The sequence below is a fragment of the Capra hircus genome, chromosome 24, assembly GCF_001704415.2.
Source record: "Capra hircus breed San Clemente chromosome 24, ASM170441v1, whole genome shotgun sequence".
NCBI lineage: Eukaryota > Metazoa > Chordata > Mammalia > Artiodactyla > Bovidae > Capra > Capra hircus.
The window spans coordinates 33,113,625-33,141,589 of NC_030831.1; the positions used below are offsets into that span (position 1 = coordinate 33,113,625).

Here is a 27,965-nt window from a genome sequence, read left to right on the forward strand (position 1 = left end):
GCTGGGGAAGCCCATGACCGACCATACCGCCAGGTATATGGACCACCTCTCAGTGCTGCCTTAACAGCATGATGGTAACGGAGACGAGGGAGTGAACTATCAGGGTTTTCTGGACAGCATCTTTCTGGACAGACTTTACATCTGGTCCTGACATCTCTCCCCCTTAAAGTAAAAGCTGATCAAGAAGGAAGGAGTGATTGAGGGATGAAAATCAGAGGCAACGTCACCTCAGGACAGGTAGACAAAGTACCCTTCAGTTCAGTTCAGTTCAGTTCAGTCGCTCAGTCATGTCCGACTGTTTGCGACCCCATGAATTGCAGCACACCAGGCCTCCCTGTCCATCACCAACTCCCGGAGTTCACTCAGACTCAAGTCCATCGAGTCAGTGATGCCATCCAGCCATCTCATCCTCTGTCGTCCCCTTCTCCTGCCCCCAATCCCTCCCAGCATCAGAGTCTTTTCCAATGAGTCAACTCTTCTCATGAGGTGGCCAAAGTACTGGAGTTTCAGGTTCAGCATCATTCCCTCCAAAGAAATCCCAGGGTTGATCTCCTTCAGAATGGACTGGTTGGATCTCCTTGCAGTCCAAGGGACTCTCAAGAGTCTTCTCCAACACCACAGTTCAAAAGCATCAATTCTTCAGGGCTCAGCTTTCTTCACAGTCCAACTTTCACATCCATACATGACCACTGGAAAAACCATAGCCTTGACTAGACGGACCTTTGTTGGCAAAGTAATGTCTCTGCTTTTCAATATGCTACCTAAGTTGGTCATAACTTTTCTTCCAAGGAGTAAGTGTCTTTTAATTTCATGGCTGCAGTCACCATCTGCAGTGATTTTGGAGCCCCCCAAAATAAAGTCTGACACTGTTTCCACTGTTTCCCCATCTATTTGCCATGAAGTGATGGGACCAGATGCCACGATCTTCATTTTCTGAATGTTGAGCCAACTTTTTCACTCTTCACTTTCACTTTCATCAAGAGGCTTTTTACTGAGATGCAAATAAATTGGAGTAGGGGGGTGGGGCAGCCCTTTAGACTCCCAGTCCACTGAAGTTCTTCCCTAGGACCTACAGCCTACACAGCTTCACCTAGTTATGACCAAAGAGCCTGGAAGTACTCAAGATAACATCTCAAATTCTCTTTTGAGAATAAGTATTGCTTTTTTGATGGGCTGACATCATTTGCTTTTCACTTTTTATTCTATATTGGCATATAGGTGATCAACAACGTTGTGTTAGTTTCAGGTGTACGGCAAAGTGATTGAGTTATACACATACATGCGTCTATTCTTTTCAAATTCTCTTCCCATTTAGGTTGGTCCATCATATTGAGGAGAGTTCCCTAGGCTAGACAAGAGGTCCTTGTCGGTTATCTACTGATATTTTAAATATAGAAGTTTGAACACATCCATTGAGAACTCCTGATCTATCCCTCTCCCCAGCCCCTTCCCTCAACTCGTAACCCTAAGTTCATTCTCTAAGCCTGTGAGTCTGTTTCTGGTTTCTAAGTAAGGCCATTTGTATCACCTTTTTAGATTCTGCACATAAGCACTATAATATGATGTTTGTCTGTCTCTGTCTGACTTATTTCACTCCATACGACAATTTCGAGGACCATCTGTGTTGCTACAGGAGGCATTCATTATTTCATTCCTGTGAATGGCTGAGTGATATTCCATCGTATATATGCACCACATCCTCTTTACCCATTCACCTGTCAGTGGACACTGAGCTTGCTTCCACTGTCTTGGCTATTGTAAACAGTAATTAATGAATACTGGGGTGTGTGTATCTTTTTGGACCATGTTTTTCTCTGGAAAAACATGCCCAGGAGTGAGAGTGCAAGGTGATATGGTCACTTTATTTTTACAGTTTTTAGAGGAACTTAAGGCTTTAAAAATAGGTCTACACATTCTTTCATACTCCTGTCTTCTAGAGGTGGAGCTTAATTCTCCTCCCAGAGTATAGGCTGGGCTTAGTGACTGTGTTCTAAAGAACAGAATATAGCAGAAACTAGAGTGTGTCATTTCTGAAATTAGGTTACAAAAATATTGTTTTTTCTCTCATTTGCTTCGGTGGAAGCCAAATGTAGTATCATGAGGACCCTCACACATCTATGGAGGGTCTCACATGAACAGGAACTGAAGCCTCCAACCAATAGCCAGCCAAGGACAGAGGCCGGCTGACAGCCACACCAGCAAGTGTGGACATGGATCCTCCAGGCCCAAGTGACTGCAGCCCAGGCTGACGTCTTGACCACAACCTCATGAGAGACCCTGAGCCACCGTGATCCACGGAAACTGGCCGAGATAGTAATGGTCTGCTGCTTTAAGCTGCAAAGTCTGCGGGTCGTCTGTTACCCAGGACAAGATGACCAGTAAGTACAGGGCTCGTCCTGCGGATGTGAAGAGGCATGTCACGAGAGGGAGAAGCAGGATTATGTGAGATGAGCAACGTTCCCCACACTCAGAGGTCAGCAGCCACAGCCCTTCAACCCAAAGACAGCGTCAGAGGGCTCAGGCTGAGAAGACCCGAGTATCTAGTCATTCTAGATGTGAGGACATGGTATCCTGTGGGCGGGGCTCTGTGAAATCTCCCTCTTCCCCAAAGCTCTACCCTGGGCCCCCAGGAGCATGTGTCACCAGAGGATGTTTCTATGGGAGGCTCATACTTCTGTCCTTATAAATGAGTGTAGGTGGCCTGATCCTGGAATGATAATTTATGCAGCAAAGGAAAAGCAACTTGTTTATAAGCTCCCTGAGGAGCATCTAACCACGTCACTCACAATTTCCCAATTTATTCCTCTCCCCCGCACCCTGTCCCCTTTGGGAAGCACAAGCTTGTGTTCTACGTCTGTGACATACACACACTACAGTATATCAAATATGTAACAATAAGGACCTACTGTAGAGCCCAAGGAACTCTACTCAATACTCTGTAATGACCTATATGTGAAAGAATCTAAAAAGAGTGGACAGCAGATTTAATTTGCTGGACAGCAGAAACTAACACAACATTGTAAATCAACTGCACCCCAGTAAATTTTATTTTTTAAAAAAGAAAGAATTTATTCATAACCACATGTGACTCTATTAATGAAAGCTGTGCTGTCGCTGGTTCCTGGGCTTCTTTTAATAAGCTCATGAGTCACTTGGCAGCTTTTGTTTTCCTGACAAGGGGCCTTTCTTCTGCTTTAAAACAAAGAATTCTCAGCACTGGCATTTAAAAGCATACATGTGCCATTCGTATCAGGTATTATTTAAATGGGTTATTTCCATTTAAGAATTTTCCTTCAGCATTAAGTGAAAACCAAGAACAACCTGGTGCGTTATTCCTTTGCTGGTGAGCGATGCGTGTGGGGCCCCTGAGATACATACACCTTAGGTCCCTCCATCATCTGCATTTGTGATTAACCGACGTGAGCTCGGTCACTCGGTTGTGTTCGACCTTTTGAGATGCTATGGACTGTACCCCGCCAGGCTCCTCTGCCCATGAGGTTCTCTAGGCAAGAATAATGGAGGGGGTTGCCCTTTCCTCCTCCAGGAGATCTTCCTGACCCAGGGATAGAACCCAAGTCTCCTGAGTCTCCTGTATTGGCAGGAGGATTCTTTACCACTGAGCCATGTAGGAAGCCCATGATTAACCTAAGGTCTCCAATTTTAGTAACTTGAACCTCTGGAACTTTCCTTCCAGACCTCCGGTTAATGATGCCCAGGTAGTGATGGAAGAAGTCCAGCAAGGGCACAGGAGAACAGCAGGATGTGGTTACCTTGTCCCCCAGGTAGGAAGGCGGGGCTACCCAGGACGCGCTGAGGACCGTGGCAGGCAGTTCCTGGAGGTCGGCCACCATACTGCCGCTGCCGGGGTTGAAGGAGACAGGGATGTCCACTCCGTCCGCTGTCTGCAGGCGCCAGCCCATCATGTCCACAAGCTGAAACACAGAGGCAAGGGATGGAACCATGTGCCCATGGCTCCTCTGGTGATGGCTGAATCTTGAAGAGCAGAAAGAGCCGTGGGGCAGCCACCTTGCTGCAAAGGCTTCCCTCGGGTGTCTCCTTGTCTCTGATTCCTGCTCAGCCCCCAACAGACCCATGGAGACTAGGAGTTCTCAAAGGATAGTGGCCATATGCATGTGGGATTTATCCTTTAGCCCTGCACACATCCTGACATTTAGTAGTGTCCAATAACTGTTCGAATAATATGCAAATAAGGGTGTGGACCATAACTAGGATTGTGGGCGCATTTTAATGATGAGCTCCTTGCAGAAAAAATATGATGTGAAATACAGTGGCCTGCTGTCGTTGTTTTTCTCTAAATGGAGCATCAGAATTAAATACTCCCCTGATCACAAAGGAAGCCAAGAGTTAAATTATGAAGGGAAGGAAAAGAGGGAGCTGACAAGGCATAGATGTGGAATAATGCTTCGGGGGTCCCCTGGGGATAAGAAGAGGAGCCTTCACAGTGGATTTACAAAATAACTTTCTCCCCCAACTACAAGCTTGTGCTCCTTTCAAGAGGCAGGCAGTAAAACAGATACAAAAATCTTTCTTTGAACATTTGTTGGACATAATACATGACTCACTCCATAGGGTCACAAAACAGTCGGACACAACTTAGCAACTAAACAACAATAACAACAAATACGTGACTCACACAAGAAAGCAAGCATGGGGTCATGAAGGCAACACAATGTTAGCTTTCTGGAGTTGACTTTAAAAGTGGCCAAAGACAAGATGTGGTAAAACAGGTGAGAAGGTAAGTAAAACAGGAAGATAAGCAGATAAGTAAGGGAGGAGAACAACCAACTCTACTGAGTGTTTACTGAGCAACTACTACATCTCAGATCCTGCTCACTGCACTGGGATTCTACCAGGGAGGTTACATGCAAGTGGTGAAGGAAGAGCGATAATAAGCTTTAGAACTGTGATGCATGCTATGACGTCCACAGAGAAAGGTGAGGGCACAGAGTCAGTGAGTGGTGAGGGGAGGCTTCTCCAAGCACTGGGACACGTGAGCAGAGATTTGATGAGGGACGTGAGCTGAGGGACGTGAGGACATCTGGGGACAGAACCCTGCAGGCTAAGGACAGTGAGCACAGTGCTTAATATTCTAACCCAGCAGGATGCAAAAACCTCCATGACTCTTCACGTCTCATGCCAGTGAGTTACTTTCTCATTTTTTATTTTTATGCATGCTCATGCTCAGTCATGTCCGACTCTTTGTGACCCCACAGACTGCAGTCCACCAGGCTCCTCTGTCCATGGAACTCTCCAGGCAAGAATACTGGAGTGGGTTGCCACTTCCTACTCCAGGGGATCTCCCCAACCCAGGACCCGAACTCACGTCTCCTGTTCTGTGGGCAGATTCTTTACCACTGTGCCACCTGGGAACCCCTCACTTTCTCATTTAGAAGTGCTAAAGAAAAACAGAAGGACTCTGATGCCCTGCCTACCTTAGCCCTTCTCTTATGAGTGCTGTGACAGTGATGACTGACTCCGAAACAAAAGCAGCTGGTACAACCCTTGGGATTCGCTGGGTCCAGGTAGAATGACCCTTCCCGACACATGTTGCATTCTGTGCCTTGCACGTTTTCCTGTCAAAGAAAACCACAAAAGAAGAGATCATTCCTTCTGAAGGGCCTCTGATTCAAGAGAGCTACAAATTAAGTACCGACATAAGACAATGGGACGTGGATGCTAATAAAACATCCAAAGTTATATGACTGTTCAACTGTTCTACCACATCAACTGTTTAAATTTTTATACCACATACAAATGGAAGAGAGGATTTCCTAAATTTCATCAGATGCCCTTTAGCATCTTGAAGGTAGAAAAACAGCACCAAAAATTTCACAATGTGGGGGAGACTGCTTCATCCCACTTACAACCACTTTAGAGCATCTGCTGGGATTGAGGAACCCATCCGTCATTGGCAGAACACCCTGGAGCAGAGATGATGAACCTGGGGTCCATGGGACAGGAATAGGCTTCAGGGAAACCCAGGAACCTCTTGAAATTATAGACAAAAGTTTGTGCCGATTTTTCTGGAGACCATTTGTGTCATCAGATTCTTAAGGAGGTCTGTAGACCCTCCAAAGGACAAGAGCAGTGAGGCTGGGGAGGCTTCTAACTGTTTCTACCCAATGATGGGGTGGCTTCTAACTGTTTCTACCCATTGAGTTCAGTTCAGTTCAGTCGCTTAGTCATGTCGGACTCCTTGTGACCCCATGGACTGTAGCATGCCAGGCTTCCCTCTCCATCACCAACTGCCGAAGCCTGCTCAAATTCATGTCCATCAAGTCGGTGATGCCATCTAACCATCTCATCCTCTGTCATCCCCTTCTTCTCCTGCCTTCAATCTTTCCCAGCATCATTGATCATGGGTCAATCTCGTTTCCCACAGGTTTTTATACAATGACTCAGCATGAAGACCCTCCACTCTGGCCGGTGGCCCACATCCCCAGCATTGCACATTCCGTCTTACCTTGCAGAGACACGCCCCGGTGCCCGGGTCACAGACTCCCGGCTTGGTCCCATCTCTGCTGCAGTGGCAGGGGAGGCACTCAGGAAAGCGGTAGAAGCCGGGAGTACACCGGTCACACTGCCGCCCTGTGATTCTGGGCTTGCATCTGTGCTCAAGGAAAGGAAGCAAAAGTCTTCATCACCTTTGTACACACAGTTCTAAAGCCGACCTGCACTGCCGCAGAGAAGTTGCTTGTCAGAAGCCAGTTCAGGGACTTTCCTGGTGGTCTAGTGGTTAAAACTTCACCTTCCAATGAAGGGGACACAGGTTCGATCTCCGGTCGGGGAACTAAGATCCCACATACCACGAAGCAACTAAGCCTGGTCACTACAACTACTGAGCCACAACTAGGGAGTCTGTGCACTGCAAGGAAAGATCCCGCATGATGCAATGAAGATCCTGTGTGCTGCTACTGAGACCCAATGCAAATAAATAAATAAATATATATATATATATTTAAAGCCAGTTAGTAGACACAGAGCCTGCCCACAGGTGCCAGTGTCCAAGCAGAATTGGGAAAAGCAGATACAAGGCACTCACACAAAGCAGCTCAAAGTGACCATCATCCTAATGAAAAACGGGTCAAAAGATACACACTTTCAGTTATAAAATACCAAGTCCTGGGATGTCATGTAATGTACAGCACAGCAACTATAGTTAATGATGCCATATTGCACTTCTGCAAGTTGCTAAGAGAGTAAATCTTAAAAATTCTAATCACAAGAAAAAAAATTGTAAGTATTTACGATCATGGGTGATAACTAGATTTACTATGGTGACCATTTCACAATAGACACAAATATCAAATCACTATGTTTACATTTGAAACCAACCAGTCCATTCTGAAGATTAGCCCTGGGATTTCTTTGGAGGGAACGAAGCTGAAACTCCAGTACTTTGGCCACCTCATGTGAAGAGTTGACTCATTGGAAAAGACTCTGATGCTGGGAGGGGTTGGGGGCAGGAGGAGAAGGGGACAACAGAGGATGAGATGGCTGGATGGCATCACCGACTCAATGGACTTGAGTTTGAGTAAACTCTGGGAGTTGGTGATGGACAGGGAGGCCTGGCGTGCTGCAATTCATGGGGTTGCAAAGAGTCAGACACGACTGAGCGACTGAACTAAACTGAACTGCATATAAGGTTACATGCCAGTTATACCTTAATTGAAAACAAAAAGCAACGAGCATTATGGATCTTGGGCCAGGCTTGGTACGAGGCTCTGGGGTGAAGGAAGGACAGACTCCCTGGGCCTGAGAGCTCCCAGGGTGACTGTTAGGTAGGAATGTGAATATACATATGGGGTCTACACAGGGGTCAGAAGGCCTGCACAGACCCTGCCTCCCTGGGGGAAGGTGATGCCTGAGCTGAGTGTAAAAGGACAAGAGTCCTGGGGTAGAAGGTGGGGCAGGCATTCCAGAGAGCAAGAATGGGGGACATGGCCCGGCGTGTGCAGGGAACACAGCAGGGAGCTTCTGGAGCAGGGATGCAAGTGAGGATGCTGAGCCATGGGCCTGGAGAGGCAGGAGTCTCCTCCCTCCATGAGGCTGAGTCTGTTGGCCTTCTGACGCCCGTGTTGACCGCATGTGTATACTGTTCACATTCCCACCTAACACTTATCTTGGGAGCTCTCAGGCCCAGGGCCTCTGTCCTTCTCTCACCCCAGAGCCTACTCCCAAGCCTGACCCAAGTCACCATCCATGATGGAAAGCCTGGGGAGGCGGAAGGGGGTCAGCTCACCGGGACGGAGGGGCTGGCCGCTGCAACACTGTCCTGCAGCCCTGGGGCGTGGGGCTGAGCCCTGCACAGCGAGGGCAGACTGGCCAGAGTTCTGATCCAGCTCTCACATGACTCAGAGACAGTGTCTCAGCAAGTTATCCAGCTTCTCAAGGCTTCATTCTCCCTCCGTGAGAGAGAGGGGAGGCAGTGGTGGAGATGCCAGGCAGTGCCGGCAGCTGGCCAGTTCTCAAACGGGGGTTATCATCTTGAAAAGCTTTCAGAGAGGAAGAAGGACAGGTGGCTGTGTGTCAAGGACTGAGCTGAGGGCAGCTCTGCGCCGGGGAGATGGGGGCCGAGGGAGGGCAGAGGTATTCAGGACAGAGAGGGGGCGGTGGGTTCCAAGCTATTTCAGGGTGAGGGTGCTGGGGCTTGTCGTGGTCTGGGTGGGGGGACAGATGGGGAGACAGCAAGGAGGGCTCCCCGTTGTCCGGCTGAGTGACGGGTGACATTGGAGCAGGTGGAGAGGGCGGCAACGGCCTGTGTGGGGCTGGGCGCCCAGGCGTCTGCGGGCAGCTCTGAGCACAAGACGGGCGAGAAAGCCCTAGCAGCTTCTCAGGACTGAGCAACCCAGCTCTGCAGTGTGAGGACGGAAGAAGCAGCTTGGCCACTGAGCTCCACAGCCACCACCTGGTAGATCTACACGCTGAGCCTTTCTTGTGGGTCTAAAGAAACTATTAGGAAATCTGCTTTCCATGAGATGATTAAGAGTACAACCTGATATGAAATATTTTGTCATTAACTTGCTACCAAATGTAAGCTTTCACCTATCTCTTAATATTTATTAAAATATCTCGTGCCAGGATAAAGAAGATGTGGTATCTATATACAATGGACTGCTACTCAGCCATGAAAAAGAATGAAATCCTGTCATCTACAGCAACATGGAGCGACTTGAAGGGTAATTATACTCAGTGAAATAAGTTAGACAGGGAAAGACATACTGTATGATCTTACTTATGTGTGAAATCTAAAAAATACAGTGACCAGTTCAGTTCAGTCAGTTCAGTCGCTCAGTTGTGTATGACTCTTTGCGACCCCCATGAATCGCAGCACGCCAGGCCTCCCTGTCCATCACCATCTCCCGGAGTTCACTCAGACTCACATCCATCGAGTCCGTGATACCATCCAGCCATCTCATCCTCTGTCGTCCCCTTCTCCTCCTGCCCCCAATCCCTCCCAGTATCAGAGTCTTTTCCAATGAGTCAACTCTTTGCATGAGGTGGCCAAAGTACTGGAGTTTCAGCTTTAGCATCATTCCTTCCAAAGAAATCCCAGGGCTGATCTCCTTCAGAATGGACTGGTTGGATCTCCTTGCAGTCCAAGGGACTCTCAAGAGTCTTCTCCAACACCACAGTTCAAAAGCATCAATTCTTCGGTGCTCAGCCTTCTTCACAGTCCAACTCTCACATCCATACATGACCACAGGAAAAACCATAGCCTTGACTAGATGGACCTTAGTCGGCAAAGTAATGTCTCTGCTTTTGAATATGCTATCTAGGTTGGTCATAACTTTTCTTCCAAAGAGTAAGCGTCTTTTAATTTCATGGCTGCAGTCACCATCTGCAGTGATTTTGGAGCCCCCCAAAATAAAGTCTGACACTGTTTCCACTGTTTCCCCATCTATTTCCCATGAACAGTGAATATAACAAAAAAGAAGCAGACTCACAGATATAGAGAACAAACTGGTGCTTATCAGTAGGAAGAGGGAAGTAGGGGGCAACACAGGGGAGAGGAGTAAGAGGTATAAACTATGAGGTATAAAATAAACCTCAAGAATATATTTATTGTACAACACAGGGAATATAACTAATGTTTTATAGTAACTGTAAATGGAGTATAACCTTTAAAATTGTGAATCACTATATTGTACACCTGTAGCTTATATAATATTGTCATCAATTATACTTCAAAAAAAAAAAATCTCACCCCAGAAGGTTAAAGTGTTATTCGCTCGGTCGTGTCCGACTCTTTGCGACCCCATGGACTGTAGCCCACCAAGCTCCTTTGTCCATGGAGTTCTCTAGGCAAGAATACTGGAGTGGGTAGCCATTCCCTTCTCCAGGGGATCTTCCCAATCCAGGAATCGAATATGGGTCTCCTACATTGCAGCTTAAAGCTCAACATTCAGAAAACGAAGATCATGGCATCCGGTCCCATCACTTCATGGGAAATAGATGGGGAAACAGTGGAAACAGTGGCAGACTTTATTTTTTGGGGGCTCCAAAATCACTGCAGATGGTGACTGCAGCCATGAAATTAAAAGGCACTTACTCTTGGAAGAAAAGTTATGACCAACCTAGACAGCATATTCAAAAGCAGGGACATTACTTTGCTGACTAAGGTCCATCTAGTCAAGGCTATGGTTTTTCCTGTGGTCATGTATGGATGTGAGAGTTGGACTGTGAAGAAGGCTGAGCACCGAAGAATTGATGCTTTTGAACTGTGGTGTTGGAGAAGACTCTTGAGAGTCCCTTGGACTGCAAGGAGATCCAACCAGTCCATTCTGAAGGAGATCAGCCCTGGGATTTCTTTGGAAGGAATGATGCTAAAGCTGAAACTCCAGTACTTTGACCACCTCATGTGAAGAGTTGACTCATTGGAAAAGACTCTGATGCTGGGAAGGATTGGGGGCAGGAGGAGAAGGGGACGACAGAGGATGAGATGGCTGGATGGCATCACGGACTCGACGGACATGAGTCTGAGTGAACTCCGGGAGATGGTGATGGACAGGGAGGCCTGGCGTGCTGCGATTCATGGGGTCACAAAGAGTCGGACACGACTGAGCGACTGAACTGAACATTGCAGGCAGATTCCTTACCATCTGAGCCACCAGGGAAGCCCAAAGGACCACCCCAGAGACCACCCCAAAAAAGATAAAGACAACTTTATATTCCAGTAAGTTTGCCTTAGACAAACAAGTACTCTTGTTGTGACATCAGCAAAGGGGAGCAGATGGGGGTCTCTTTATCCCACCCACCACACCTAAGAAGATAAACTCAGCTTTGCCTGCAAGACCTGCTGGCAGGGCAGATGTCATTTCAGCCCCGCCTCCTCATCTCCCTCCCTCCCTGATACCTACGGAGATTGTTTCTTCTACAGAGGAAGAAAATATTCCCCAAATCACTCCTCTAGTAAAATAGGTGGAAGGTGGAAGTGATCTGCTTGGAGTGACTGCTCTGGTACAGTGGGCTACAAACTCTGAGAGGGATAAGGGGTGGTCTGGGGAGCTACAGAAACCATGAACCATCTTCTCAGAGAAGCATCGTTCAGATTTGTCTGTAACACGTTATTTTTAAAAAAAAAAAAGAAACAACACCCAAATGAATGTTCTGGCCAACTCAACACTTATACCCACTTGCAGATTACATCATCTCTCTCTCTCTCACAAACACACACACACACACACATTCTAGCACACACAATTTTGTTCCTAGGCCCAGGTGAATAACACCTACTCTCTCCTTGTGAGTCCCAGACTAAATGCAATCTCAGTCCTGCAAAAAACTGCCTGTCCCCAGACGATGTTCCCTATTTCTGGAGCACAAGAACCCTGGGAGGGGGGCGGGGGTGAGAGATGGGAAGGAGCAGTGCAGATAACCCCCTCCACAGAAAAGCATCAGGAAGAGGACACCTGCTCAGAGGAGGGACTCTGGGGATGGCCTCATGAGCAGGGTGCTCTCTGCTCCTCCCACCTGGCAGCAGGGAAAGGACTCTGTGCACAAACACTGTTCTTGTCACAGAGCCACTGGGCAGCTGGCCATCCTGCAAACACACAGGGCCACTGGCCCATGAGTGCGATCCAGAATTCTGGTGCCCACGAGCCCCTTCCACCCTGAGCACCACAGCGGACAAGTGACTGCGCGCTGACTTGAACATAGGCTTTGAGGGTGAGGACAGGCAGATGGGAGCCTATTTCTTAATATTTCCACTTCACTGGAAAAGAAAGGTGGAAGGGTATTTTTCAGGGAGGACAGCTGTGCAAGCTGCTTGTCGAGACAAGGAGAAACGTGTGTCTGTTTATTTCAGGGCAACTGTGGAATGATGTGGTGGGAGAGCTGGGCAGAGAGGGTGTGACCTCGTTGGTAACACGGGATAAAGCGCTGAGCCTCACTTAGCATGTAGGTAGCAACCAAGCACATATGAGTGGACGGAAAAAAGCAGAAAAGTTGAGCGTGGTGAGGAGAGCAGTGGCCTGGGAGCTGAACCCCAAGGATCCCAGGTAGGCCTGATGGGCAAGCGTCCACCAAAATGTGGAGAACACGATGTCTGAGCAACGCAGTGCTGAGAGCTCCGAGCACATGAATCTTGTGCAAGACAAGCAAACAAAGGAGTTTGGAGCGGTGCCATGACAATGGGGAATAAAAAGGAAACTTCCTCCCCCAAAGTCTGGCTGAATATCTTTAGAAAACGACCTGAAGTCAGCCTGACCTTGCACACTCCTCCAGGGAGACGCTGTGCTACCCAAGGAGTTGCCCTCACCGCAACGGCAGGAAGGCTCCAGTTGCCGCTGCCAGGAGGTGCACTGGGGATGCCGGTCAAGTGAAATCGTCTCCATGGCAACGGGCTCAGGGCCAAACATTAGGCAAAGACGACTGCGCGTGTGTGGGTGCTCGGGAGTCTCGGAGGTCGCCAGAAAGTCAGGCATGAGGGTGAACTCTATCCTTTGCTCATTAAATACACCTCGCATTGCACCCCCATCAAGAACAGTTTTCATCTGGAATCCAAAGCCTACCTTATATCTGCTCATTTATTCACCCTATAATTACTGAGTGTCTTCTAGAGATACATGCTCGAGTTAGGGGACATGAGAGGGAGAGGACAAAATACAGTACGTTAGTTTTGACCTTGGTGCATTTTCACTGAGGACACGGGACACAGACGCAGAAAGTTAGGTGATCATGTGAGAGATGGGACGGCAGCGAGATGATGGGGGTATCCCTGTGGGCTTGCAGAGGCTTCACGCCTTCTTTGCATTTGTACCTTTAACACAGAACTCTTGAAGGACGTGGATAACTGGGAGGGGGTAACAGAAGAGGGGAAAGGAGAACCCATAACTGAAGAACTGAAGGCTTGCAAAAAGCATTTAAAGAAAGCAAGAAAGACCAGAAAAGCTGAAAAAAAAACAAACAAACAAAATAAGCTTAAGTTAGGGTAAGTGGCGGCCAGACCACGGAAAGCTGGTCTTTATCCTCTCAGACAATGGGGCATCAAGGAAGCTTCTTGTGCAAAGAGTGCTGTGACAGACGTGGTACTGGGCAGAGCGACTTCCACCCTCCAGCAGCCTGCACGCAATATGGCATTCATTATGATGCCCTGTCATAACTGCTTAGTGGAGGTTCCCCTACCAGACCATGACCTCTGGTTAGTAGGCATGGGTGCCTTCTGTACGAGAAACAGCATCCAAACTGGAATAGGTGCTAGATATATTAAATAGTTTCAGCCATAAAACACAGTGATAAAATAGAATTTAAGACTCAAAAAAAAAAAATCACAAGGACTGAAGGAAATGTTTTATCCTGTTTTCAAAAACCCCCCACATACCAAGAGGATGAAATCACAAACATATGCATTTATCAACATTCTCTATGCATTAATAACAAAATTATGGAGCAAACAGATTTTTAAATCCAAGTATAATTATGTATGGGCTTCCTGGTGGCACAGTGGTAAAGAATTTAGGTATCAAGGCAGGAGACACAAGGGGTGTGCATTTGATCCCTGGGTTGGGAAGATCCCTGGAGGAGGAAACAGCAACCCACTCCAGTATTCTTGTCTGGAGAATCCCATGGACAGAGGAGCCTGGTGGGCTATGATCGATAGGGTCTCAAAGAGTCAGACACGACTGACCAAGCAAGACCAAGAGAGGTGATTGCATGCTAGCATTTCCCCTTCAATTAAGGAGAAAAAGAAAGAAAGAAGGGAGAGAGAGAGGGAGGGAAGGAGGGAGGAAGAAAGGAAAGGAGAGAGAGGACGGGAGAGAGAAAGTACGCTAGGAAAAGGAAGGTCAATTCAGAGATTATCCATTGTAAAAGGACTTCTCCAGGTCCAGGACCTGCAGGGGCCATGAAAGGATGGGAGATAATACATACTGTTTCAGAAGTTGACACCTGATGGGCTGTAGGGAGATTCTAAGGTGATACAGAGACCTCAGGCTTTGGAGACAGGGAGAAGGTTGCCACGGATAAGTAAAAAAATAATTTTTTTTTAAGTTCGAAGAGAGGAATAGCCTGAAGAGCAAGACAATGGCATGGGTTTCAGATATAGAATCAGCGGTAGGCTCAAGGACTTGAAGGGCCCCTAAAGATCATCTAATCCAACACTTCATTATATGTGTGAGGGGACAGGAGCTCAAAGAGGTCAGGGGACTTGTCCTCTAAGACCCACAAGAAAAGCTAGTAAGGGAACTGACGTAGAAATGATTTTCTATGAAGGTGGGATAAGCTGTCCTTCAGGGACCAGGACTGGAGCTCTGGGTCTGGGAATCAGCCAGCGTGGAGGTGGTTGAAGCCAGAAGAATGGGTGGGGCTTCAGGGGGACAAAGTGTAAAGCGCGGAAGGCAGGCAGCCAAGCGCTTGGCAAATAATAGCAAAAGCTAATACCCGTGCTAGTGTGTGTCAGGTACTGTTCGAAGGGCTTTGCACAGGATTATTTAATTGTCCCAAGAACTTCAAGAGGTGGGAGCTTCTAGGAAGAGGGAACGCAGGTGAGAATGCTGAGCTCTTCCATCCTGTGGCAGGAGCCTCATCTGCCCTGCTCACCACCGTGTCCCAGAGCTTGCCTGCACGCCGTCTGGAATTTACCATTCCTATTACTTGATGAGGTGCATCAAAGGAATTGCTTCTCCAAGTTGTTGGGGCTTGCGGATTTCTGCCAAGCTGGAAGCACTTCTGTTCCCAGGATGCCAAGTCTATGACCTTCTCTGGCATTTTGTTTCTCCATCTAACACAAATACTGAGTAAATCTGTGATGCTGGCTGAAGTCCCCCCACAAACGGCTTTCCTTTAGCAGCTGCTCTTCTCACAAGCTGTCTGCACTTGTGGTTTCACTGGATGTCCAGGTGAACTGCCATCTCCTATAATCAATCTTAAGATGTCTTGAAGGTGGTCAACATCACGGTATTTTTTTTAAAAACAGTGCTTCCCAGTGTCCGTGTATCTGTCACTGATTGATAAAAATCTTCTGAGGATATTCTAGACCTTTGGTTCGTTCACAGAATCTGACAGCATAACCATCCCTTATTAAAAGCAGAAGCAAATTACTGTGTTGCTATAAAAAAGAAATTTTGATCAACCTTTAAGACCACAATCCAGAGAGTTGTCCCAAACAATGGACTTTTTATCTTTTATAAAATATACTTCTGCAATCAGAGGTTGAAGAAGAAATAGAATCTAGAGTTTTAAGTTTAGGTGGGACAGTGATAGACAACAGACTCGGTATGATTTCAATACCTTTGAAAGTGAAAAATGAAAGTGTTAGTTGCTCAGTCATGTCCGACTCTTTGCGACTTCAGGACTGTAGCCCACCAGGCTCCTCTGTCTGTGGAATTCTCCAGGCAAGAATACTGGAGTGGGTTGCCATTCCTCTCTCCAGGGCTTCTTCCCAACCCAGGGATCAAACCCGAGTATCCCACATTCCAGGCAGATTCTTTACTGTCTGAGCCACAGGGGAGGTCGGTCAATACCTTTAGACCATGAAATTTTTGCACCTTGTTTTATGTCTCTGGATATATTCCAGCATCTCCCAGTTTACAGTCTATGGGAATTTGAATAAAATTTGTTTCCTACTATCCTGTGATTTTGTATAAATCTTAATTATGTTGAATAGGTTCACAGTGCTTTTCAGGTCTACTATATCTGTTACTTCTCTGTATATTCATTCTACTAATTTTTGAGGGTTCAATATTGAAACTCCAACTAAAAAATCTTAATTTATCTACTAAAAAATTATCATAATATATGGTGGAACTATATGTAATCTTGTTCTGTATTTTCCAAGTTTCCTATAAATGTGTTATCATACTTTCATAATTTACATAATTTCATAACCCACTCCAGTTTTCTTGTCTGGAGAATTCCATGGACAGAGGAGCCTGGTGGGCTACAGTCCATGGGGTCACAAAGAGTCGGACACAACTGAGCAACTAACACTTTCACACTTTCTTTCACTTCCAGCTATCTTTGATTATTTCTTTTACTTGAATGTTAGGTTCCTCTAAACACATTCTTCATTTTCATTAGGAAATTTTTCAGAGGCGGTGGGAGCATTCTTTCCTCTAATATTTTCTAAAGAAATAATCCTTTAGGCAGTCAAAAGCTTTTTCGGCATCAACACTGTGGAATTATCATGGGTAATTTGTGCAATTTATGGTCATGTAATAAACTGAAGTTTTCCTTACATTATCTGCCAAGGGCCCTTTCACGACAAATCCGCTTTGATCATGGGTAGATATGTCATCCCACTTTGTGATTGCAGTCTTTTTGGTAACGTCAAGATGAAAGATTTCACCTTTTGCTTTGGGTGCAATGCAGGTCAGTAAGATTCCATTTCTGCTGATGTTCCCTCGGGCATGGGCAAAACGACCATACAGCCTGCCTCAGTTCCGAGTTAGGCATTTTCCAGGCTACTCAACTGCCATTGGCTAGTGAAGGTTTGTTAAACACTCCTTAGAATTTGTATCTAAAGTCCTACAGTACATCTCTCTCTCATAGGTGATGCCTGAAGCGTTTTTCTTTTTCTGACTGAGCCACAGCACACGTGGGACCTTAGTGCGTCTGAGCAGGGATTGAGACCATACCACCCGCAGTGGAAGTGCGGAATCTTAACCACTGGACCGCCAGGGAAGCCCTGATATTTATGGTTTTCAATGCGTTCTTGGTTTCCTTTTTCTGTGGCAGCAGCTTTGAGAAACTGTATGTGAGGTTCTGTTCATAGCAATTTCTTCTGTTGAGCAGCTAATCCCTTTTAAAACTCTCCCACTGGTTCTAAGACAGTGAATTCTTTGCCTTCTCCTCCTGCCTGAAAACTGCCTCTCCATCTCTGTGGCTCCTTTGCCTCCTATGATTAATCACAGGGACCCCCACACCTGTTCTCCCTCCTGTGTGTCTACACCTTCTCCTTGGGGGTCCTCTCTCACTCTCACCCTCGTACATGGTTCCCCAACCTCCAGTCCCAGCCCCAATCTCCTCTCTTGGGTGTCCTCTTTTCAGAAGAAAAAGTAAAGAAGTCATTATGGAAAAAATGGAACTTTGTTGGACTGGTTTGCACTTTCTGTGGTCTAGTGAGTTTTTATTTTCAATTAAATATGGGGACACTGTATGCAGCTATGACGGTGGCCACTGCAATGTCCTGGGCTCCATACTCTGCCAGGATTCCATCTCCCAGTGACTGTTCATTCCACTTCTCCTTGTTTATCTGCCCCTCTTGCTCTTCCATCTGGTTTTTTCTTTGTTTTTCTCAAGGTTATATATACATTGCTCATTCTCCTGTTCAAATGGAACCTTGTTCTTTCACCCTGTCTTTCTTTAACTTTATTTTGTATTGGGGTACAGCCAATTCACAAACAATGTTGTGATAATTTCAGGTGAACAGCAAAGGGACTCAGCCATGCATACACATGTATCCGTTCTTTTCCAAACTCCCCTCCCATCCAGGCTGCCACATAACACTGAGCAGAGTTCCATGTGCTATACAGTAGATCCTTCTAGCTTATCTATTTTAAATATTGCAATCTGTTTTTATCCAGATTCCTACTCCCTTGAGTGGGGGAAGGATTTTAATGCTAACACCTTCCTCTCTGCTTCTTCCACTTATTTGTCAGACTATTAATTCCTCTGAACAATTAGATGTTGGATTCTTTCCTTTGATTTGTTTTTCAAATATATTAAAAGGAATATCATTCCTAGTTCAATCTGTTTCCCATTTTATAATACCCTGGATTTCCTTCTCTGCTTTTTTTTTTCCTATTGGAAGATAATCTCTTTATAATGTGCTGAAGCCAGTTCTAATTCTTCACTTTCCTTTGGTCTGGTCTCTCTTCTACACTGACTGGGTCGTGACTGGCACATTTAGGTCCTTAGAGCTTCCCATTTATGCATCTTCTCCGGCCACAAGACAGCAAGCAACTCCTGGCACAGTGCCCCTTTCTGCTCTGGGACATCTCCACAGGTCCTGGTAGAAGTCTGTGCTTCCGCTGAATACCACTGTTCTTAGATGTCAGGACTTACTGGAAGTGGGTTAGACATCTTCACAGGCCCACTGGTGCAGTCAGGACCCCAAGTCTTAAGTAATGAGCTAAGTCCCTGGTATCCTTCCAGAGAATAGCTTATGCACCGGAGGGAACAGACCCTAATGTATGTTCACTAACTGTGATGAGAACTCTCCGGTATCACCTCAAAATTCTTTGTGCAAGTCACATTCCGTTTAAGCTCATAGTCTGAGAAGGACGGACGACCAAGCTGACTCAGGGAAGACTCACAACCTGTGGTTTTAAAGACTTGGACTCTTCCATGACTCAAGTTCTCATTCAGCTTCCTTTCCCGAGAACAAAGGAACTACTAGGAATGGGGCAACAATCACGGGTGTGGTTAAGGGCCCGTCCTCAGGAAAAGTCAGCATTGCTGCTATAGAGAGGGGAATGTTGTCCCCAGAAGGTACATCCAAGTTCTAAGCCCCCAGTATCTAGAATGTGACCTAGGAAGGAGGATTTTTGCAGACATAATCAATATGAAGTCATACTGGAGTGAGGCAGGTCCTAATTCAATACCACTGGTATCCTTAAAAGGAAAGAAAGACACAGGTATACATACAGATATAATGGAATACTACTTGGCCGTAAGAAAAAATTAAATTTTGCAATTGCAACAATATGCTTGGACCGGAAAGGCACTGTGCATGTGTGCTAAGTCGCTTCAGTTGTGTCCGATTCTTTGTGACCCCATGCACTGTAGCCCACCAGGCTCCTCTGTTCCATAGGATTTTCCAGGCAAGAATACTGGAGTGGGTTGCCATTTCCTTCTCCAGGGGATCTTTCCCACCCAAGGATCGAGCCCAGGTCTCCTGCATTGCATGCGGATTCTTTAGCATTAGAGCCACCTGGGAAGCCCAGGAGACATGCTGAATGAAATAAGTCAGAGAAAGACAAACAGTGCATATCACTTGTATGTAGAATCTAAAAAAAATAAAACAAACCAGTGGATATAAAACAATAGAAACAGACTCACAGACACAGAGAACAAACTAGTGGTTACCAGTGGGGAGAGGGAAGGAGGAAGGGACCCGAGAGAGGCAGGGGATGAAGAGGCACAAACTATTATATAAAAGCAAATGAGCTACAAGGGTATTTTTTACAGCAACATATAAAATATTGGAAATATAGTCAATATTTTATAATCATTATAAATGCTGTATAACTCTAAAAACCTGTGCACCACTATGTTGCACACCTGAAACGTATATATTACACATCAACCATACCTCGACTGAGAAAAGGTAAAAAAAAAAAAATTAAAGGCTGAAAGGAGAAAGAAAAGACACAGACACATACAGAGGAGACCCCCGTGTGAAGACAGAGACGCACAAGCAGAATCCACGAGACGACAGAGGCAGAGTCAAGGAACTTCAAGGACTGTCGACAACATGGGAAGGAAAGAGATAGGCATGGAACAGGGTCTCTGCTGGAGACTTTAGAAAGGGCACGGTGCCGTCGACTTGATTTCAGACTTTAGCCTTTTGACTCTGAAGATGCCCAGTGTGTGGTCATTTGTCAAAGCGGCCTCAGGAAATGAACACAGCTGCAGTGGAATAGGAGGTGTGGGCGCCTGCCAGCAGCAGCCACAGCCCCTCCCGGCTGTCACACCCAGATCACAGACACAGACCCAGACATCCGGTACCCGGGGTGGGATGGGGTGGGGATGAGGAAGGGACTCAGAAAGGACCTGAGTCTCGTTGTCTCCTGCACACGTGCATGCCACACCCGCCTGGATGGAAAAAGATCTGCTTTGGTCTCCCTGCCACATAATCCCTGTGGGATTCTTTCCAGCCTCTTCTTCTAGGAGACAGGGTCCTCTTTTTCACCCCCTGTGCTTACTCTCCAGTCCTGCAGAGATCAGGCTGATCACTCGGATCACGCGACATCAGCCTCTGGTTTCATATGCAGAGCTGATCTGCTGGAAGAGCCTCTTGGCCCTACAGCATCTGTTTGAACCGCCCTCTCCTTCTCATTGCTCAGCAGTTGTGCCTGGTGGGCCCGGGGGCAGCCCCCCTTACAGGCCAGGCTCTCCAATAGGTACTGCTCACCCTGCCACCTTCCCCACAACTGACCCCCCGGTGGAGACCCCACACGGCCTCTAGCTCGCCTGTCTGAGTCAGGGCGGCAGGATCTGGATTTTAGACTTCATCATGTACTGTGCTTAACAAAACTAGCAGCTTACAAGAGAGAAGGTTTAGAGCTCAAACCTCAGTACAGGCCAAGAGGCGCTCACCACCCAATGACCCAGGAGATGGAACTGATCACTTTATCACACACGCAGCACGTAAACACACAGAACGAGGCTGGAGAGGACAGTGAGGCTGCTTGAACCCCAGGCAACAATTATCTGCCCACCCAAGCTCTGCCAGGTTACCCTGAGCCCCAGGGGACCAGCTACTCCACACACCACGCCCATCCTGGGTGGGGAGCGCCACCGAGCAGTGTTGAAGTAGGAAGTAAACGAGGACCCAAGTGGGGGCCCATGGCATCTCCCCTTCCCAGGACAGGATGCGACAGGCTAGCCCCCCAGGCCTCACCTGCACTGCCCGTGGTCCCTGTCGCACTCCAGGGTGGCGGCTCTGTCGGTGCCCATCCGGGAACAATTGCAGCCTTCGCAGCCGGCCAGGGGGTGGAAGCTGAAGGAGTGCACCTCACACAGGTCACACTGGGGCCTGACCGTCCGGGGAGGACACAGGCACCGCCCTGTCGTCTCCTCACAGAGGCGCCGGCCGCAGTTGCAAGCTGGCCAAGGATGAAGAGACATGGTGTAAGGGTTAGACGCCCCTGATCTCCAGCAAAACTGCACCGCCAGGGTTTCCAGAAGCTTCCAAAGGGTATCTGGGAGTAAGGTCTTGTTTTTCCTTCATTATGGCATCACTGAGTGTGGTTGATCTGAAAGGCTCCTTTCTGGGGCCAAGACCAACCACGTCCAATGCTGAGGGTGGACAAGTGTGTGGACACTGAGTGAGGCGTCACTGGACCTACTGACCTCAAGGTAGACACTCGTAGGGGCCTCCCCCTCATCCCCAGGCTGAGGCTGTGTGCCATTCTAATGTGAAGTCTGGCCTTCGTTAGAGGGTCTGCTCCTCCCAGTCTCCCCGAAGGGCCTTCACATTGCCCCAGGGCGCTGGGCCCAAGATCAGGGGTGGGGCCTGCAGCAGGCAAACGCTGGCCTCCATGCGGGGCCTCTGCACCCCTCACACAGCGTGGGCTGCACCTTGTCTAGGGCGGCAGGACAATTCTTAGATGAAGATCCACGGCCTCCTCAGAGAGGAAGGTGCCCTCTCACCCTGGGTTTCCTCCCACCTCAACTAAGCTTTGGTGGTTAGGCTACAAAAACTGAAGCCTACCCCATCCCACTAGGAAGAGGGCCAAGCTTTCCAGTGTTTTGAAGCTTAAGGTTATTTCCCTTCACTTTCTTTGCCAAGGGCATGGGTCCCCTAGCCCAGGAGACACAAATACGTCTTTTCTAGAAGTCTGCTACTCAGAGAGTGGCCCCTGGACCAGCGGCATGGGAATCCTCTGAGTGGCTGCCGGAAATATAGACTCTCAGGCCCCAGCCCAGGCTCCCTGACTCAGAATCTACACTCTCACAAGATCCCCAGGTGAGTCTCCAGCACAGTCAAACTGGACAAGCCCTGCCCTGGGTGGGCTTCATCTGCCTGGACCAGAGATGACCTTGGCTGCCCCGAACGTGCGCTTACGTTTGCAGTGCGGGAACCCGTAGAAGCCTGTCTGACAGCGGGTACACTGCCGCCCGATGACATGGGGCCGGCACGGGCACTGCCCGCCCTCGGGGCTGCAGGGGTGGCCGATGGCCCCGGCAGGGTGGCACTCGCAAGGCAGTGCGCCCTCGTGGTAAAGGGCCACCAGGGATCTGGCAGAATTCTTACAGAATTCAGAGGCTCTCTGGGGGCTGTGGGAACAAGAACACACGGTGAGATCCTGGGAGGCATGCCCAGAAATGGTCCCACCTTCCCCTTCCCACACACCCCACCAAGCAGTGTTTTGGGAGAGGGGCTCTGGCGTCTAGGAAAAAGTGAGCAGAAACCCCACCCCTGCACTTACAATGGTTGACAGCCACCCACCCACCCCCATCTACTTCAGGACTCATCACAGGACTGGTGGGCGGGAACCTTTGGTGGCTGGAATAAAAGGGTGAAGATTCATCTATAGGATGAGTTGTATGGTGTATAGGTTCTATCTCAATACAGCAGTCACCAAAAAATTTATACCTGCATGTGCTATGATATACCACTTAGGATAATAATGAGGAGGAGGTGAATCGTCAACTTTTACCAAACATGTATGTTAAAAGTTTTCCGTTTAACCTCATAAGCTGAAGCTCCAATACTTTGGCCCCCTGATGGTAACAGCGAACTCACTGGAAAATCCCCTGATGCTAAGAAAGATTGAAGGCAAAAGGAGAAGGGGCGGCAGAGGATGAGGTGGTTAGACAGCATCACCAACTCAATGGACATTTGAGCAAACTCCGGGAGATGGTGAAGGAGAGGGAATCCTGACGTGCTGCAGTCCATGGTGTCGCAAAGAGCTGGACACAACTTAGTGACTGAACAACGTTAACCTGACACCCACCTAACCAATTAGGCCGAAGCCCCATTTCACAGGTGAGACAAGGAAGGCTCCTAGAAGTTAAGCAACATTCTTGAGGGCACAGAGCTATGGAGGGTGGGGTAAGCACTCAAATCCACAGCGGTCTGACCTCAGAGCCCTTGCTGTTAATATTTTCTGTACAAGAGGTTTCCACCCTCTGGAGGCCCAGATTCCTCAGGAAACCTACAAGGTGGCAGGGAGGAGGGGTCTGCAGGAGAGACTGACAGGAACTGATAGTAAGGGCTGTTCTAGGCTCTTAGCATCTGGGAACCCACCAAATGAGGACAGGGAGGCCCGGCCTTCTGTAATGCTCCTCACTGATGAAAGGGCAAAGGAGAGCGGGAATCAGGGCTGATGTGCCCTGCAGCAGAGGAAACCATTTGGTATCTTTCAGGAATCCGAGTTGGCCAACAGGAAGCAACAAAGAGGAAGAGAAACCCCCAAGCAGCCTGTGAATCCCGGCTTGGGGGTGATCTGCTGAGATCAGAGTTGAAGAGGGAAATCCCGCCCAGACGGACATGATGAGATAGTACACAGGTCAGTGTGTGCCGAGGATCAGGGACTCACTGCTGCTCCCTTGGGCGCTCAGAGGAGGAAGACAGACCCGAAGGCCACCCCTCCCCGGGCCTCCTGCTTGGTTGGGAATGTGGGACAGCCTCAGGCCTCCCATGGCTGTGCCACAAAGTGATGTGTGCATGCTAAGTCACTTCAGTCACGTCCGACTCTTTGCAACCCTAAGGGCTCCTCCGTCCATGGGATTTTCCTGGCAAGAATACAGGAGTGGGTTGCCATGCCCTCTTCCCGGGGATCTTCTCGATCCTGGGGTTGAACTCACTTCTCTTGTGTCTCCTGCATTGGCAGGCAGGTTCTTTACCACCAGTGCCACCTAGGAAGCCCTCACACAAAGTGATACTTACTCAATATAAAAACTGTCTCCTCCACAATTGGTGACAAACTCCAGCGACTTGTCCAGTGATTTTCTGTGAAGGATCTGGTAGTCGTAATTCCCTGCAGGCACCACTAGGACACGGACCTAAAGGGAAAGTGTCAGCATGCTTTTGGATTTTCAGCAGCACGGCACATCCACAGCTCCACCATGCTTTCTCTTTGCTAAGATCATGTTACGTCGCTTCAGTCGTGTCTGACTCTTTGCAACCCCATGGACTATGGCCCACCAGGCTCCTCCGTCCATGGGGAATCTCCAGGCAAGAATACTGGAGTGGGTTGCCAGATCAGTGTTCTTTATTGTTAAGTCCAAGACCGCATGAAACAGAGCTTACCAAAAAAAAATCACAAAGCAACCCTAACTCAGTGTTGAAGGCTCAGGCCACATTCCCCCTAGGGAAATGAGAATGAGTTGGGGGGACAGACCCCTGGAGCGCCTGCTCAGAGGCGCAGCAGCCTTGGGTGCTAGGTGGGGACAGGAGACAGAGGCCTGTTATGATGTCAGGGCCCCGTGTGATCCATCCCTGCAATGACCCTGGATCTCCAGGGGATGGAATTTTGTATTTTTATTTATTTTTATTTTTTAGTATTTCTTTTTCTTTCATATTTATTTGGCTGTGCCAGGTCTTAGTCACAGCTCAAGGGATCTTTGATCTTTGTCGGGGCATTTGGGATCTTTTTAGTTGTAGCATGCAGACTCTCATTTGCAGCATGTAGGAGCTAGTTCCCTGGTCAGGAATCAAACCTGAGCCCCCTGCACTGGTAGTGAGCAGTCTTAACCACTGGACCATCAGGGAAGTCCTCATTCTGTATTTTCAGAGAGTAAGCAAACTGAAACGGCAGGACCAATGGGGAGACTCATATGGTGGCTTGCCCCTGAAATGCCTAACCTGTCAGATACTCTATTATGAATAATTGTGGCCCCTGTCTTTAAAAATACCGCCCTGTATTCTCTGTACCTGTATAAATCAGACCACAGCAGTAACAAATGCTGCAGGAAATTTCAACATCTTTGTCAACTACTCAGCCACTGACAAGTGTACAGAGTCTATTGCTCTCATGTTATTCAATTCAACAAACATTGCCGAACACTGGTGCCAGATGGTGTTTCAGGCACAGGGATACAAAATGTATCCCCTGACCCTGGGATGACATCCTCAGAGAGAAAGGAGGCATGAGCAAGAATTGGAGGGTTCAGGGCAGGCCTGGACAGTGTTTGCTGGCTCTCAAAGGCTTTACAGGCATTGGGTGATCATGATTCCACCAGCCAAGGTGATAAACAGGGAACGGGGCACCTGGGGTCTATACAGGTAACAGGCTAAGCTGGAGGGACCTGTGAGCGCTCTGGTTATGGGGATGCACAGTAGATGGTCCCAGAGCTCAGGAAAGATGGGAAATGAGGTCACAGGTGTGGGTATCATTCCCACAGAGGGGAGAACAGAATCAACAGGCACAGATGATGTTATATGAAGAGAAATCTTAGAACAAGGGGTCTCAGTGTCAAGCCCAAGGGCACACTGACATGAAAGGGATGAAAGGGAAGAGAACTCACTGAAGGAGCACTGGAGAAAGCAGGGAAAGCCAAGAGAAAGTAGCTATGGGAGCCAAAACAGGATAGTTTCAGGAAGAAAGGAGTGTTCAACGCCTCAGAGAGAGACTTGTCAGATGAGAGCGAGGTGGGACTGATGGAGACAGAGAGACAGCTCCCATGCTTCATGCAGGGGAGTTTTCTTCCCAGTCGCTTCTCTAGTATTCTGATTTCCCTTGATTTTAATAGTCACAGACCTTTTTTTGCTAAAGGCAGCTGTAAAATTTAAACGTTTTTCTATAAACATGGCTTCAATTCCCTGGAGGAATTACTGCCATGAGCCAGAACAGACACACAGAGCAGCCGACCAAGGCAAGCACGTAAAGAGTATGAGAGGAAAGAGCAGAACGCACCAAAACTAAGGACTTTCCCTCTGGAATTGTCACAGTCAGGGCCACCTCCGGCTCCGAGATGTCAAACTCAACCTGATCTCCGGTGATCACTTGGTCCCGGCAGCCAAGCACATGGGGGCAAAAAGAGGCCCGGAAGACACCTAGGGGCAGAGGGAGGCAGTCCTGTCACACCCCTGCCAGGACAGGTGAGCCCCAAAACCGGCCCTGCTCCCTGTAGCTCACCTGCCTGCAGCTGTCCTCCATCCACAGACACCTGTGCCGGGAACGTTGGATGTGCTGGTTGATAAAAATGGACGACGATGACATACCGACCTGGGCGTGGTACTAGGCCTTGAAGGGTCACCTGGTTCTAGGAGGAAAAAAAAATCTTCTCAAGCTGTAGTTTAGTTCAGTTCAGTCGCTCAGTCGTGTCCGACTCTTTGCAACCCCATGAACCACAGCACGCCAGGCCTCCCTGTACATCACCAACTTCCACAGTCCACCCAAACCCATGTCCATTGAGTTGGTGATGCCATCCAACCATCTCATCCTCTGTTGTCCCCTTCTCCTCCTGCCCTCAATCTTTCCCAGCATCAGGGTCTTTTCAAATGAGTCAGCTCTTTGCATCAGGTGCCCAAAGTATTGGAGTTTCAGCTTCAGCATCAGTCCTACCAATGAACACCCAGGACTGATCCCCTTTAGGATGGACTAGTTGGGTCTCCTTGCAGTCCAAGGGACTCTCAAGAGTCTTCTCCAACACCACAGTTCAAAAGCATCAATTCTTCGGCACTCAGCTTTCTTTATAGTTCAACTCTCACATCCATACGTGACTACTGGAAAAACCATAGCCTTGACTAGACTGACCTTTGTTGGCAAAGTAATGTCTCTGCTTTTTAATATGCTTTCTAAGTTGGTCATAACTTTCCTTCCAAGTAGTAAGCGTCTTTTAATTTCATGGCTGCAGTCACCATCTGCAGTGATTTTGGAGCCCAGAAAAATAAAGTCTGACACTGTTTCCACTGTTTCCCCATCTATTTGCCGTGAAGTGATGGGACCAGATGTCATGATCTTCGTTTTCTGAATGTTGAGCTTTAAGCCAACTTTTTCACTCTCCTCTTTCACTTTCATCAAGAGGCTGTTTAGGTCTTCTTCACTTTCTGCCATAAGGATGGTGCCATCTGCATATCTGAGGTTATTGATATTTCTCCCGGCAATCTTGATTCCAGCTTGTGTTTCTTCCAGTCCAGTGTTTCTCGTGATGTACTCTGCATATAAGTTAAATAAGCAGGGTGACAATATACAGCCTTGACGTACTCCTTTTCCTACTTGGAACCAGTCTGTTGTTCCATGTCCACTTCTAACTGCTGCTTCCTGACCTGCATACAGTTTTCTCAAGAGGCAGGCCAGGTGGTCTGGTATTCCCATCTCTTGAAGAATTTTCCACACAGGCAAAGGCTTTGGCATAGTCAATAAAGTAGAAATAGATGTTTTTCTGGAACTCTCTTGCTTTTTCGATGATCCAGTGGATGTTGGCAATTTGATCTCTGGTTCCTCTGCCTTTTCTAAAACCAGCTTGACATCTGGAAGTTCATTATTCATGTATTGCTGAAGCCTGGCTTGGAGAATTTTAAGCATTACTTGACTAGCATGTGAGATGAGTGTAACTGTGCAGTAGTTTGAGCATTCTTTGGCATTGCCTTTCTTTGGGATTGGAATGAAAACTGACCTTTTCCAGTCAAATTGCAGAGTTATTACTAATTAGGATCACAGGATATTTCAAGAATAAAAATCAAAACAATGCAGGTATTTATCCAGTAAAGGCTGGGACGTTGGGAAAGACTGAAGGCAGAAGAAGGGGGCGAGCAGCAGAGGATGAGATAAATAGTATTACTGACTCAATAGACATGAGTCTGAGCAAACTCCAGGTGGTAGTGAAGG

The 27,965-nt window shown here is 47.8% G+C and overlaps 1 protein-coding gene across 1 annotated transcript in view; it reads right to left on the bottom strand.

Annotated features, from left to right (window-relative positions):
* The window catches only part of LAMA3 (laminin subunit alpha 3), a 255,539-nt gene that overhangs the window by 87,621 nt on the left and 139,953 nt on the right, over positions 1-27,965 (bottom strand). Inside the window, exons 29-36 of the mRNA XM_018039638.1 lie at positions 26,271-26,397; positions 26,049-26,188; positions 24,080-24,195; positions 22,253-22,464; positions 21,086-21,290; positions 6,485-6,629; positions 5,454-5,594; positions 3,771-3,932 (exon numbers count right to left, since the gene is read on the bottom strand). Of these exons, the coding sequence (XP_017895127.1) occupies positions 3,771-3,932; positions 5,454-5,594; positions 6,485-6,629; positions 21,086-21,290; positions 22,253-22,464; positions 24,080-24,195; positions 26,049-26,188; positions 26,271-26,397 (1,248 nt within the window). The remainder of the gene's footprint in view (positions 1-3,770; positions 3,933-5,453; positions 5,595-6,484; positions 6,630-21,085; positions 21,291-22,252; positions 22,465-24,079; positions 24,196-26,048; positions 26,189-26,270; positions 26,398-27,965) is intronic.